The 15,607-nt window shown below is 51.2% G+C and overlaps 1 protein-coding gene across 1 annotated transcript in view; it reads right to left on the reverse strand.

Moving 5' to 3' along the window:
* Window positions 1-15,607, reverse strand: part of ZNF831 (zinc finger protein 831) — a 58,883-nt gene that overhangs the window by 17,905 nt on the left and 25,371 nt on the right. The window contains exon 2 of the mRNA XM_033095445.1: window positions 167-3,922. Coding sequence (XP_032951336.1) covers window positions 167-3,886 — 3,720 coding nt within the window. The 5' untranslated portion in view covers window positions 3,887-3,922. The remainder of the gene's footprint in view (window positions 1-166; window positions 3,923-15,607) is intronic.

The following is a 15,607-nucleotide window of genomic DNA, read 5'->3' on the forward strand; positions in this document are numbered from 1 at the left end:
CCTAATTGTGGTAGCCCCAACTTCCCTCTGGAAAAGGCTGTGAAGGCGTTCCAATGGACAGCGGATGCTACAGGGATGGTTTCACGCTTTCTCTCCATCAAGACAAGGCCTGCCTGCTAAGCTTGCTCCCTCAACCCTGTGGCCCTGGGGCAAAGCTGGGTGTTACCTTAGACGTCTGCGCCTGCCCTCCTTCGCTCAGGTTTGTGCTGGTCCATCCTCCAGACACCGCCTTGCTGACCGGTCCAGTGTCCGGACCCTTGTCTGGGGGGCTGTCACCAGGGAAGTGCAGTGCCAAGTACACAGAAGTTGCTTTCTCCTTCTGCTCCGTGGGCAGAGGGAGGCTGCGCTTCAAGCAACACCATGTGAGCTGGGGCTCGGCCCTCAGCGAGGGGAAGGGGCCCTGGGCCCTGCAGCTCCCAGGAGTCTCTGAGTGGGTGGGCAAGGCCAGCTCAGGCCAGCCCGGGGGAGTCAGGGCTGAGAGGAAGGAGCTGGGCCGGAGGGAGCAGCAGGGGCTGAGCGCTGGCAGAGGGGGCCCCGAGTGAGGGTCACATGGGGCCTTCTCAGGAGGCCCTCCCACCTCTCTGCTGGGTGCCCAGGGACTTGGGACGCCAGCAGAGGGCCAGGCCTTTGCCCCAGCGCCACCCATGCCGAGGTTTCCACTGTCATGGGTCTCACTCCTCTGGGAGTCACAGGACAGGGTGTGTAGGAAAGAGGCCATCTCCCTGGGAGCCCCAGTGGTCAAGCTCAGAGACACCCCCACTGCTGGGGTGCTGGTGTCCAAGTGTCCTTTCTCTTCTCCTTGCACCCCCTTTCTCCTGCCCCACAGCTTGGACCAGCTGGGGTACTCCCCGAAGCTGTCTGCTTCACCTGGGGCCTGGTCTGAGGCTGGGCCCAGAGGCAGGACGGTCCCCATCCCTGATCCAACAAAAGAGGCCTGTTCCTCGGGCTGCCCACTCCTGCAGAGCGTGCCCTGGCCTTGGCCCAGACCCTGGGTCTCTCCCTGAGGGAACTTGAGGAGGTACTTGGGGGGAAAGGCAGTGTCGGCCAGGGCAGGGAGGACTCCGGGAGCCCGAGGCGGGGTGGCCGGCTGGGAGTGACCCCGGGGGACTACAGCTGTAGGACTCAGTGTGAGTTCCTTGTCTCCCGGCCCCACTGGCCTCAGGGCTGAGGAAGAAGCAGTGGAAGAGGCGCCAGAGGCCTCCATGGGCCTGGGCCGGGCCCTCGTCATGCCGTCGGCACTCCAGTGCAGCCCCCCTGGCTGGTCCCCAGGGTCACCGTCCTGCTTCCAAGATGGCAGGGAGGCGGCCTGCTCAGAGCCCCCTGGGGTCTCACCTCCTGCTCCCAGAGGCCCCGGCTGCTCCTGGCAGCTCAGCTCCTCCACCCTCAGCTTCTTCCTCTCTGAGGGGAGTTTGCCCGCCGTGGGCTGTTGCTCTCCAGAGCTCCCGCTGGGCTGTCTCAGGACGACGGTTTGGGCCCGCTGACAGGCGTCCTTCGTGCCCCCACCACTGCAGGTGCCTTCTCCTTCCAGCTTGGGGTCTGGCAAAACTGGCCTGGGAGCCTCTAGGTCCCCTCCTTTGAGGGGACCAGGTACTGGGGACAGCTGACACCCCAATTCCAGCCTCCCATTTGGAGGAAACAAAGGGCTCTTGCTGCCCAAAGAGGGGGGTTCTCTGCAGTTTGAGATGGGGGATGACACAGCCCTGTTCACCCCGGGCTGGTCACTGCCTCCTGCTCTGGCCACCATCTCCCTCTGCTTGGGGGGCTCAGTCACCAAGGTCTCTGTGGCTGGCGGACTTCCCCAAGGCCTTGGCTTGGTCCCCACAGAAGTGTCCCCACAGACAAGGGTCCTCCAGTCCTGGGATGGGGCTTTGCGCTGGCTCCCGTCTGCCTCTTCCTGGAGAGGAAGGTCCAGCTCTGTCCCACTGCCCACTCTCACCGCCCTCGCCTTCTTGCTTCCATGGTGGCTGGTTTTCATCTTCTGGTACATTCTCTTGAATGTCTCATTCCCGTACACTTGCCACTTCTCCTGGGAAAACATCTTCAACTTCCTCTGGCTGCATTTCCTACCGGCCACTCTGCCCTTGCCAGCGGCCCCCTCCCCTACAACAGTTCTCTTTCCATCTAGGTCCTCTGCAGGGGCCACGGCGTCTCCAGTGGGGGGACACAGCAAGTCCTCCACTGCCGCCTGTCTGACCAGGGCCCGGGGGTGACAGCTGGAGACATCCACCAGTTGGGCAGGGACGGGCCTGGGGCTCAGAGGCTTCTGCCTCCTGGGGCAGGTGTCCTGGGGGTCTGGTGGCTCCTGCCACATCCTGGTGCCCTCGATGAAGGGCAGCGAGTTGCTCCTGGTGACAGGGATGCACTCCACGGTGGTGGAGAGCTGAGTGGGGATGGAGTGAAAGAAGAGGGGCCGGGCCTTACCCGGGGCAGAGCAGGTGGAGCGGGTGGAGCAGAGGGCGCCGGGCCTCCTCCGGCCGGGCTCCGGTGCCCGGATCTCGAAGTGGAAGGAGTCCTTATACGTGTAAGGCACGGGCAGGTCGATGCTGCCCTGCTTGGACAGGACAGTCTTACGGGGCCTCACGTTGTCCAGCTGGGGGTCATCCACCACGGCCTGGTTGTGTGAGATGAGCCTGGCAATACGCTCCTCCAGGTGCCTCTTCTCCAGCTCCAGGCTGGCCCCTCGCCCTGCTGGCTCGACCCTGGTCCCCCCAGGCGCCGGGACCCCCTCCCCCTCGGACTCGGCACTGTGCTCCGACAGGCTGTGCAGAGGGCTGCAGGGGGCCAGGGGCTGTTCCACGCTGTCTGAGCGGGACAGGTAGCCCGAGTCGGTGCTCTCACACTTTCTCAGCCGGCTCTCCAAGGCCTTGGTGTCCCCGGGTTTCTCCGAGGACGTCGCCTGCTGCTGCTGCAGGGAGCACGACCTGCTGGCCGTCGGAGACTTCTGCTCTGGTAACTTACGCCTGCGATGTGGGCCGGCTGGGGGGAGCCCAGGAGAGGCCGTCTGGGTAGAGTCCAAAGGGGCCTCTCTGTCAGCAAATGCAGAGCCTTGGCAGGGAACAGCTTCCAGCTTCAGACCCAGGTTCTTGGCCATCGGGCACACATGCGTGGGGGGCTCCGGGCAGTGCCGAACACCCTGCATGCCCGGAGAAAGGGATTTCTCTGATCTGGCCCCATCACCCCCACCCTGGCTCCAGCCGTCCCCCTTGCCAGCTGCTCTGGAGGTCTCTCCAGCCTTGTCCCTCTCCTCTAGGAGGCTGCCCCCGGCGCCATCAGACTCCGAGGACAGCCGAGAGTTGTTGAGGTGCGTCTGGGTGCGTCTGTGCTTATACAGGTTGCTCTGGGTCTTAAAAGCGATGCCACAGCTGGCACATGGGAAGGGCCTCTCCCCCGTGTGGGACCGGATGTGCTTTTCCAGAACACTGGGCTTCAGGCAGTCCCGGCCACAGTGTGGGCACAGGTGCTTGCCGGCACTGCGCACCTTGCCCGGGCTGCCCAGTGCGGGCCCCAGGCTCGGTGACAGGACAGGCAGAGCACCCACGATATTCACTGTGAGTGTTGGGGCGGTCGGCTTCCCGACCTGGGGAGGGCCAGGTCCTTCAGGCTGCAACAGGGGGCTGAGAATGAAGGGCACGCTGCCCCCGTCCAGGCTGCCTGTCACTAAGGGGGCACGTGGCTGGAGGCCCCCGGGAGGCACCGTGTGGTACAGTGGGATGGGCAGGGCCTTCAGGAACACAGCCGGGGCCAGGCCCTGCTCCGGTGGCAGAATGACAGGGCCCAGGGTCAGGCGAGGCAAGGCCTGCCCACCAGGGGTTCCTGGGGGTCCAGGAGCAGGAGCTGGCTGGTCCCCAGCAGGTGAGGCAAGGCAGTTGAGTTCTGGCACCTCCATCGCACATCATCTGGATGACCCAGGATGCCGGGTCACCTGCAGACAAAACCAAACTTTACCACGAGCACTTCTCATCATACAGCACACTCTCCCTTGCCTCCCACCGGGCAGCTCATCATCCCGCAGAAGCCTGACAAGAATTCCCCAAGAATAGTACTCTTTTCCCCATGTAAGGAAAGGGCAACTGAGTCTCACAGCCAAAGTGACTTGTCATGGAACTGAAACATGGCAACACAGGATTTGGATCCAGGTCTGTGTTAGTCCTATCTCTTATTTAACATGTTCAAAGGGAGCTCTTGATTCTTGCCCTCTACAGGGGTCCATGACAGGCTTGTCACTGTCACCCCCTGACACCCAGCACGGTGCCCTGTGCAGAGGAGACACTCAGAAAATGTGCTGACCTCATGAAAAAGCCAAGTTGTGCGGCTCAGAAGGTCCTCACAGTGACCCCATGCTTTGGGGCAAGTCCCTTTCCTTATCTGGGACTCAGTTGCCAGATCTGTAAAATAGGCAGAGCAGCTCCCGACGGCTCTTGCCACTCTGCAGTTCTGTCTCTGCTGTTGGATGAGGCAACAAGGAAGAAACCTCACCGGAGGGGAAGCTTACAGCATCTAGCCAATGAAAACACACGACCCCCAACGAAATTTGAATTTCAGATAAACAATGCACAGTTCTTGATAGACATCCCAAATCTTGCATGTTTCATGCTTATACTAAAAAAATGCGCATTTTTCACCTGAAATCCCAGTGGGACTGACTGAGAATCCTATATTTTACCTGGCCACCAGGAAAAGCACTTCCTCAACCTCAGGATCAGGCTTGGGCCTCTGCTCAAAGGTGGGGCTTTCAAAGCCCATCACATCCAGCTGGGACACAATTGGTTCCCTCTCAGGCAGCAGGATCAACTGGGCAAATGCTAAGCAAGGGAGTGAAAGAGACCCAGACATGCTTTTCGAACAAGGGAAGGAAAGCTAGATGCAATGGGAAAATGCCAGACAGGCCCATGGTTACAGAATTGGAGTCTCCAGCTCCTTTTTCCTCAGGCACCCCTCCTCCAGGAGCTCTCTAAGCACTTCACCCATCCCCCAGCTTGGCTCCTCAAGAAAACAAATCCAAATTCCAGCCTTCAGCAGCAAGGTTGTCGCAGCAGGGTAAGGTGGAGGTAGTGGCGTGCTGGAGCCAGCTCATACCGGCTCACATGGGCTCACGAGAGCTGATTGTTAAATTCTCAGGAATTTTGCAAGTTGGTTGTTAACCATGGCTGCCATAAAGAAAAATTAAATTATGTAATCTTAAAATGCAATAGATTATATTAAAAGCAACGGTACTACAACTAGGTATCACATGCAAAAGAATGAACTTAAGCCGTAACTTCACACCACATACAAAAATTATCTCAAAATGGATCAAAGACCTAAATGTAAGAGCTAAAACTACAAAACTCTTAGAAGAAATTATAGGAGTAAATATTCATGACTTTGGATTTTGCAGTGACTTGTTAGAGATGACACCAAAAGAATAAGCAATTCAAAAACAAGATAAATTGGACTTCCTCGACATTAAAACTTTTTGTGCATCAAAGGACACATCCAGAAAGTGAAAAGACAACCCACAGAATGGGTGAGAAATATTTGCAAATTGTATATCTGATACATCCAGAATACATGAAGAACGCTTACAACTCAATAACAAAAAAGACAAGCAACTCAGTTTAAAAATGAGTGGAGGACTTGAAGAGACATTTCTCCAAGGAAGATATACAAATGGCCAAAAGCACAGGTAAAGATGCTCAGTATCATTAGTCACTAGAAAAATTTAATCAAAAACACTATCAAATATGACTTTACACAAACGAGCAAGGCTGTGGTAATAATAATAACAAACTGGAAATAAGTGTTGGTGAGAATGTGGAGAAAGTGGAACCCTTACACACTGCTGGTGGGGATGGAAAATGGTGCAGCCGCTGTGGAAAACAGTGTGGCAGTTCCTCCAAAAGTTAAACATAGAACTACCACATGACCCAGCAAGTCCACTTCTAGAATTGAAAATACCCAAAAGAATTGAAAATAGGTATTCAAATAAAAACGTGTATATGAATGTTTATAGCAGCACAATTCCCAATTGCCAAAAGATGGAAACAACCCAAATGCCCATCAATCAATGGATGGATAAATAAAATGTGGTCTATCCATATAATGGGATATTGTTCAGACATAAAAAGGAATAAACCTTAAAAACATGCTACAACATGGATGAACCGTGAAAACATTATGCTAAGTGAAAAAAGCCAGACTCAAAGGGCCACATTTGTATTATCCCATTTATATGAAAAATCCAGAATAGGCAAATTTATAGACACAGAAAACAGATTATAGTGGTTACAAGGGGTAGAGAGATAGAATGAGGAACAACTTCTTAACTGGGGACAAGGCTTCCTTTTGGTGTGCTGAAAATGTTCTGGAACTAGATAGAGGTAGTGGTGGCACATTATGAATGTACTAAACACCATTTAATTGTACACATTAAATAGTTAAAATGGTAAATTTAATGTGTGACTTTTACCTCAGGAAAAAATGTACTAAATACTAAAACTCATCACTTACCAATTATTTTATTACATCTCACCATTCTCAGTGTTCTTGAGGTTATCCACGTTGGTGGCATTGGTATAATGTAAATACCAGCTCACTCCACATCCCACCTCTTCCCAATTTTGGGTTCAGTAATGTCATGTTCACAGTTTGGAACTGGCCATGGTGGGAGTATTTACACCATGGAAATGGGCAAATGCTACAAGTCAGTCCTTTTTTTAATCCTGAGACCATCTCTCCCATTCTCTATCACTCACAAATCTGTCTAACGTTATGAATCTCACAGAAAAATGCCACCTACCTCAAAACATTTGAGACCTTATCATTATTTAAGGAACGATTTAAAGACAGGTATCTTTAGAGATCAGCAGGTAGCTACTAGAATGACTCGGTGCTAATGTAAGTAGAAGACAATGGCTGACCTCCAGATGCTGCATCCTTTCTATGAGCTAAGGAATTTCAAGATGCTCCCCCAGGAAACTGGCAGACCTAAGTTCCTGCCCTGCTTACCTGGTTTGCTGGTCTCTGCCTGAGACCCAGTTCCCTGGGTTCTCAGGACAGGTCACTTGGGCAGAGCTACTGGACGATCAGATGAAATCGTGTGTGTAAAAACACTGAGGGCGGTACCAGGCAAGGAGTCACTTGAGTTCGACTTACTTGAGTTTTCAACCGTTCACCATAATATTTTGAATTATTAGCTAGTGATTCCTCCCCCACCTGCTCCTTCCTCCTACCCGTCTCTTCCCCCATCAGTCAGCACAGCAGGATTCCTTCTTTGCCTCTGGGAAGGGGTTCTGCTCAGGTTGGATTCCCAAGAAAAGGATGCTATTGCAAGGACTTTGTTTGGGAAGCAATCGCAAGAAACACTCACAGGGGAGTGGGAAAGCCGGGTGACAGAAGCTATGGAGCCATTCTTCACTGGGGCAGCTGGATCTTCACAGGGCTGGGGACACACCTCAGTTACCCCAACCTGGGGCAAGGGAGCTGTCAAGCATCGAGGGCCACTCCTGGGAACAATGATATGCTGGCAGGTCCAGCTGGCTGAGTGGACGCACCGAGCTGACCCTGGTGGCCCCGAAAGCCACGGGGCATGACAATGTTGCCCACAGCTGGCTCCAAAATGACAAGTGCAGCGGGAGACAGACGGGCAGGGCTTCTGTTGAAGCTGCTGTGGCAGAAACAGAATAAAGACTTCTGAATTCTAAAGCCTAAACCCTAAAAACATCTGAAGAGGATGAGCCAGTTTTCCCAGCCCTTGGGTTATGATGGCCCCTGGGTTGGGAAGAGGTGGGAGGAAGGCAGAGGGAAGGGAGGAGACCTCCAACTTTGGCTTCACGGGGTCAGTTGGAGGGGTGACCTGGACCCAGTCCCCCAGGGCCATCTGGGCAGCCCCAGGCCACAGAGCAGCAGCCCACGGCTCATGTCCAGCCAGGAGGGGATGGAGGAAGCCCACAGGTTTCCCACACCCAGAGCCATGCAGCCCCAGAATGAATTTCAGAGCACCCAAGAGAGGCCTGGCAGTGACCAGGAAAATGGGTCATAAAATGGGTCAAACAGCATGTCCTCGAGGGGTATCTCGGGGAAGCGGGGGCTGCTCGGGGAGCTGAGGACCGAGCCCCACACATCCCCCCAAATAAGCCCAACCTCGGGGGGAAACAGAAAAGAAGCCCAGAACTGACTGCCTCAGGGTGGGAGGAGTGGGGTTCAAAATAGAAATTCCAGAAAAACAGAGCTGCATTTCTCACACACGTGCCGTGAGTATCATTTTGCTCTCTCTGCAGCATGTTCTGTGATCACAGCAAAATTGACGCCTTTTAGGAGCAGGGGATCCCTGCCTGCAAGATAAGGAGCCAGCTAGCACCTTCCCAGGAAATGGCACGTTTCTCCAGAAACCTCAAAGCAAGCGCTGCTGCTAATTTTCCTCACCCTGAATCAAGGAGGTCGCAGATCTTATCATCCACAGTAGGCTCATGGGAAAACCGAGGCACAGGTTTGGGAAGGCGGATCTCAGGAAAGGTTCTGGGAAGACCACCTGGTCAGCTAGACTCATTGTCAAGGGCTCACTCTTGCCATCATGAGGGCCCACAACGCAGAAGCACGATGGAGCCCCCGGGTCCTCCATTCTGCCATGTATGCAGCCCCCCACCTCCCGCGACCCCCCAAGCCAGTAATATTCTTGGGCATGAGTGTGCAGCGTTACAGAGAGTGGACAGAGAGCTGGGAGAAACGAGGGACAGCAGTGACTATTTCCAAAGCCCCTACCCTCCTAAACAACCCACAAAGGGGCAAAGAAAGAAATAGGCTTTATAAATTCACAGTTGGGGCCCCTTGAAGAAATGTACACAATGTATTAACCACAACTTTTCACAAAGAACTAAACAACAGCTGAGACTGTTGTTTTAGTTACAAGTTTCCAAAGCTTCCATTGGTCCTGCACCCCTGTCACCTGCTGTACCATGTGTGGGGCCCACTCAGGCCATTACTTCCTCCCATGCCTGGGTAATGGGGGTCTGTTTTGCTGAAATACCCTGACTCTAAAAGGGAAGTGTTTGCACAACAATGTGAATGTACATAGCACCACTGAACTGCACACTTCAACATGGTTAAAATGACAAATTTTATGTTATGTCTATTTTACAACTTTTAAAAAGTAAAAAAAAAAAAAAAAGGAAGGAGGGAAGAGGGAACCATATCTTTATTGATGAGCCGAAAACTTAGAATCATATAAAAACCCGCACGCGGATGTTTATAGCAGCTTTAGTCATAATCGCCAAAACTTGGAAGTCACCAAGACGTCCTTCAGTAGGTGATGGATAAATAAACTGTGGTCCATCCAGACCGTGGAATATTATTCAGCACTAAAAAGAAATGAGCTGTCAAAGGAATGAGCCAGGAAAAGACATGGAGGAAACTTAAATGCATGTTACTAAGTGAAAAACGCCAATCTGGAAAGGCTACATACTGTGTGATTCCAACTATACAACATTCTGGAAAAGGCAAAACTATGGGGCCAGTAAAAAGACCAGTGGTTGCCAGGGGTTGGGGGCAGGAGGGATGGACAGATAGAGCACAGGGTTTTAGGGCAGTGACACTACTCCGTGACACCGTCATGACGCATACGTGTATTTTTACACTTGTCTAAACCCACAGAATGCACACCACCAGGAGTGAACCCGAACGTACACTAGGTTAACAACAATGTATGACACTGACTCGCCAGTTACACAAAAGCACCACACTAATGCAAGACGCTACTGACAGAGGAAGCTATAGGAGGGGAGTGGGTTAGGGTGGTATTTGGGAACGCTGTACTCTTCCCTCATTTTTCTATAAACCTAAAACTGCTCTAAAACACTAAGTCTACTAACTTAAAACACTTTTTAAATCAAAACAATTTTTAAAAAGGCATATGAAAAGATGTTTATCCTTGCCGACCAAGAAATGCAACGTATATATACCACGATGCCATGTTTTTACCTATCAGAGTAAAACAACAAAACAACAACCACAAAAAAGCAATAAATAAGTACTTGAAAATAACTGGAGAAAAAAAAGAGGGGAGGACTATATCATTACCACGATTATCACTTTTTTCTAAGAACTATTAAATAAATATATAACTATTCATCTTTCTAAGTGCAGATCTGTGGGCCCCTCATATGATCTTGCTCACCCAAGTGGTATGGCCCCATATTTGGGGGTCTACACCTCTAATTTAAGATCTCGACCTGGGACACTTTCAGGCTAGACCCTGGAGATGGGTCCGATCTCCTTCCCTCCTCCCTAAACCCCCGAGGTTGTAGCCACGGGCTCCCCGATCCTCTGATGTCCACGCCAGCAGGTCAGCATAGGGAAGGAGGAGAGCCGGCCAGGGCGGGTCCCAGGTTGCTCTGTCTTTCTATGAAGGCCACACTTTTGCTGGGTGGCGTCTCCAGGTCCCAATTGCAGCTCCAGCCCCTGGCCTCTGGGGTAACACTGCCAGCCGTCGCCCCCTCCTCAAACCCCCCTCAAGGGCCCACTCACACTTGCATCTGGGCCCGCCAGGACCCAATGTGAAATTACAACTTAAATTATGTGCATGGTTGAGTTTCCCCAGAAAGAGAGAGCATCTCTGACTTTTGTCAGATTCTAGAGCAGTCTAGAAGGTGAGTGTCCAGTCAGAGCACCACCTCTCTGAAAGCAGGCACCCTTCCCGACGCTGCTACACGACCTGACTCCAGGAGCCAAACATATGGCGGTTCTTGCTACAACTTCACCCAAATTCATTCCGCTTGGTGACAAAATATATTTTGATTAAACAAATTGAGGTAACTGAGCCAAGAGAGAGCTTACCAACAAAACCATGGTGCGCAGAAGGCTCAGGCAGAAGCGCGTCGCTTCAAATTGCCTGGTTTCATTATTCAAATCCTGTGGTTGCCCTGTAGATGGTCGGTAGGTTTCAGATGTTTCGATGCCAGGGTGGCTTGGCAAGATGGGAAGGCTGCCCTCTCCTGTCAGGCCTACCCGGGGCCGGGGTTCCCTTGGTTGACAAAAAAAACCTCCCAAGTTCAGGTTTTAGTTTTGCTACTTACCCCACTGAGTGGCTTCTGCAAGTCCCTTCAACATAAAGGACGCTCCTCTGTCAAATGGGGATAAACACGGAGGATTAAATAGATACCATCTACTGGCACTTGTCACAGCCTAAGCCCGAAAAGGGGAGCAATCTGCTGAAAACGCTTAATATGATTTTCTCTTTTTTGCTTTTCCAAGTCAATTGGCTTCACCTCAGGCAGCCTGAGGTGTGTCTCTGCCTAAAGGGAGATGGTGACGACATACATTTTTACCTTCATCACAGACGTAGCTGAGCTTTACATAGCGTCTATCCTGTACCAGTCACTGGTCCAACTGCTTTACCTGTATCAGGTCACCTGCCCCACACAGTGACCCGTGAGGAAGGCACTGCTCTGGTCCAGTGAGGGGAATGATGCCCTGACAGGTGGAGACATTTACCCAAGGTCAAGTCGTTGGGAAGTGTATTCCTTTCGAAAGAAGGAAGATGGACAGAACCAGGTGAGATCCAGCCTCAAATATGCAAACTAGGATTTCTGGTCGGACAATAATCTTGAGAGCAGATACTGTTGTTGAGAGAGAAAGCGTTTTTTAAAATTATCTTCTCTCTTTGTTTTATTGTTTCAGGCACCAAGGCAGGAGGACCTGTGCCTGGAGTCGGGTGGCCCTACATCCAATGACTGGTGTCCTTAGAAGCAGACAGGAGAGGATGCAGAGGCACAAGAGAAAAGGCCATGTGAAGACACACGGGACCACGGAGGCAGAGATTGGAGTGATGCGGCCACAAGCCAAGGGACGGCCGGGGCCCCCAGAAGCTGCGAGAGGCAGGAAGGAGCCTCCCCCAGAGCCTTCAGAGAGAGCACGGCCCGGCTCACACCTTGATTTTGGATGTCTGGCCTCCAGACTGTGAGAGAATTAATTTCTGTTGCTTTATGCCTCTCGGTTTGTGGGACTCTGTTATGGCAGCCACAGGACACTAATACAGACAATAAAGAAAAGGATGCCATTTTCCCAGCCCTGGAAGACGTTGAGGGGGGAACGGGTTACATGAGGTAGGCAAGCAGGAGAGTCAGGTTTCAACCGAGAGAGGAGAAGGTGTGGGGGCACTGCCAGGCCTTGTCCCATCTCCCTACTGAAAAACTGTGTGGAGACGTCCAGGGCAGAGCAAGCGTGAGCAGAGGGAGCCCCCATGCCTCGGTGCTCCCATGGCCTAGATGGGGGTTGACTTAGAGCTCACAGAGTACTGGAAAGGGGCACCTAGTAGAAAGAATAGCTCTGTAACGAGAGCCCCAGAGTGGACCCAATGGATTGCCAGATGCCATCTTGAAGATGTGAGCGGGATGGTAGGAACAGAACATGAAATGTGGGGACACAGGGGCCTGGACGTTTATTTAATTGGCTCCACACAGTGGTTAGGTTAAGGGAGATGGCTCTGGAGGCAGGGCCCTGCATTTACAGATGCTGTGACTTCAGATGACCTGCACAACTTCCTTGCGACTCAGTTTCCTCATCTGTAAGATGCGGAAATAGTAGCACCTCCCCCATAGGGTTGTGTGAGAGTTAAGTGAATTTTAAACAGGCCTGGCCCAAAGTACAAACTCAGTGAAGTCAACAAATACATGCTAGCTTTTTGAAAAATTTCCTCCCACTACCCAAGGAGTAAGGCTTTTGAGAAGATCCAGTCAGCTACAGGCAATGTAAAGGAACATTTTCTTTTCCTATATCCAGGATGCAGCATGAGTTATGTTTTCGGGCTGTGAAACTGTCTCTGAATTATTACATTTAACGGCTGCATAATATCAGTCGTTGACCCAGGACGGCCAGTGTCCCAAACAGTATTCGGCCGATGGGAGGTGTTTCATAAATATTTGTGGAATGAATGAAGTGCAGCCTTGAGGAAGACTGGGGAGTCGCTCACCATGAGGTGAGGTTGAATTCAACCTCAGAGGTTGCCCAAAAAGGAAGACAAGGTCCATCACTTGGCACTGCCCCTAGCCGTCAAGTCCACGAGTGTGCGGCAGCTGAAACGAGGAGACGTGAAGCCTTGGTCCGCTGAGCTGCCCTTGGCCTTCCCCCATGAGCATCTCACTGCTGATCGCAGTTCCACTGTTTGCAGGGTTTCAGGTACAGTGTGCATTGAATACACAAGCCCCCGACTGCATTTGTGGATGAAACAAAGAAATAAGTTTCAACACCAAAGGAAAAACTGGCTGAGTTGGAAGCACTGAGAAATACTGTTTGCAGGTGGCCAAAAAAGTGGTCTCAATCCCTTACACCTCCCTGTTTCCACAGCCATTGCAGAGGGGCTTTGCTGCTCTACCCTTCAAGAGATGGAGACTTTTTATCTACCCCTTGACTTTGGGTAACAGAATGGCATTAGCGATGGTGAGCGGGTTCCAAGACTAGGGCTTGGGACACGGGGTGCGTCTGCTCTGCCTCCTCTGTGAGAACAAGCCCAAGCTAGGGGACTGAACGATGAGAGGCCACATGGAGCCGAGACAAGCCATCCCCGGGGAGGCCCTCCTGGCCCGGCCAGTCCCCACCACACACACATATGTAAGTCCAGCCAAGATAAGAAACACCACTCAACTGAGCCTAGCCTAAAACACTGACCCATAGAATCAGAAGCTAAATAAATGGTTATCATTTTAAGCCACTGTGTTTGGGGTTGTTTGTTAGATAACAAGAGCTAACTGAACAAATAATGTGGCTTCAGCATGGTACCTGACTAAAGAATTTTAAGGGTAATTTTGACCAGTGGTGATGTCTGCCTTGCCACATCCCTCACGGGCTGTGCCGCTACTGATAACCCACTTCTCACAGAGGACATTGCTGGGCTAGATAAATTCATTAGCATTGAAAGGGTCGTTATTGATGAGCCCCCTGGAAATGGCATTGCACTTTCCATTTTCCTCAAATATCGCAAGGTCTTGACATGCTTCAGACCTGAGTTTCTTCAGCTTCTCTTTTTCAACCATTGGTCACCCTTCCAGCTCATTTGGTGTCCACAGGGCCTGTGTCTGCTGATCTTTACCCTCTGTTTTCTCACCCATTTCTTTGAAGGGCTTGGACAGCCCATAAATTTGCATTTTAACCTATAGCAAGATTATCTTCCTCTGTTTCTTGGGGCAAACCAGCTCAAGAACTTGCATATTTTTTGACACGCATTTTAATTCAGAAATGTTCTCTGGAATGCAAACTAACTATCCAGGAGAGAGGCTACAGGTCACTATTGGCAGAGAGAGTTGGCAGATAGAGCTCCAACCCCCCTGGCTTAGAATACACTGAATGGTCGGCCATGATGTGTCTCCTCAGCTGGGGGCTCATAAGAATGTTCGAGACACACTAACAAGCATTAGGTTTATTTAGTAAAGTATTTCAAACGAAAAGTGATAGACGAATTAGCACTCTTCAGAGCGACATTAAATGGAGCGTACGACTACCGTAGTTTCAATTCTACCTATTGATCTTTTCATCCATGCAAAGGTGTATGGAACACGGACTCTGTGTCACAAAAGAGCTCATATCATGGAACTTGCATTCTAGTTAGGGAGACAGGTAACTGTTTTTTAATAAGTTATATAATGTATCAGAAAATGGTAAGCGTTATGGAAGAAAAGAGAGCATGGTAAGGAAAGATAGGAGTGGGAGGGAGGGAGGTGAGAGAGGGGCCCGGCAAGGAGGGAGGGTCGCTATTTTACATGGGATGGGTCAGGTGAACCACACTGAGAAGGTGCCGTCTGAACAAACACAGGAGGCTAGTGACGGAGTGAGCCACGCTGGTGTATCGGGGAGAAGTGTTTCAGGCAGAGGGAACACCCAGGAATGTGCCTGGTGTGCGCGAGGCATAACTAAATGTAAAGGAAATGCAGTCATGGATACCAGCTGTCCAACAATATTTTGTGATTCTTTCTGGAAAAAGCTTTTATTTCCCTGGGCCTTTGTTTCCTCAATGGCAGGACAGGGCAGAAAAATGTCTGGGTACAAAAAGACCTGAAATTGTACGTATCGAGGCACCTTCTTAGTTAAATGACAAACAAGAGGCCTGTCTTTCTTACTGCTGTGCCTACGACTCAGCTCTATGGCAGATGGAGAAAGCACAGTTTACAGCTTTATTGCTGGCTGAGAGACAAGGCTCACACAAAGGTGAGAATGGTCACCCAGGACCACCCCTCTTTCTCCACAGAACACAGCTTTGAAGGTGACCTCTGCCAGGCATCATACACCCCAAAGGCAGCGCTTCCCATTAAGGGCCTGGAGGTGTAGCATGATCCCTTGCAGCTTAGAACATATAAAATCGTACATAACTCCACAATTCACAATCGCCTGGCAGGATATAAACAGATTTGTTTGTTTATGAAGTGAAATCACATAATTCAGAATATTGTATTGGTGATGGCTATTGTTCTAGATAATTACATTAATTAGGCAGGAAAATAGCAAACAGATGCAATGCTGAATTCAAGGCTGGGTAGGACAAAGAGTCCCAAAGACTGACGGGATTCTGAGAATTACAACACTTAACCCCTACATGTTAAACTGCCCACTTTGGAAATACAGCATTTGGATGGACACCCTGTAA

The sequence above is a fragment of the Rhinolophus ferrumequinum genome, chromosome 23, assembly GCF_004115265.2.
Source record: "Rhinolophus ferrumequinum isolate MPI-CBG mRhiFer1 chromosome 23, mRhiFer1_v1.p, whole genome shotgun sequence".
NCBI classification, from domain to species: domain Eukaryota; kingdom Metazoa; phylum Chordata; class Mammalia; order Chiroptera; family Rhinolophidae; genus Rhinolophus; species Rhinolophus ferrumequinum.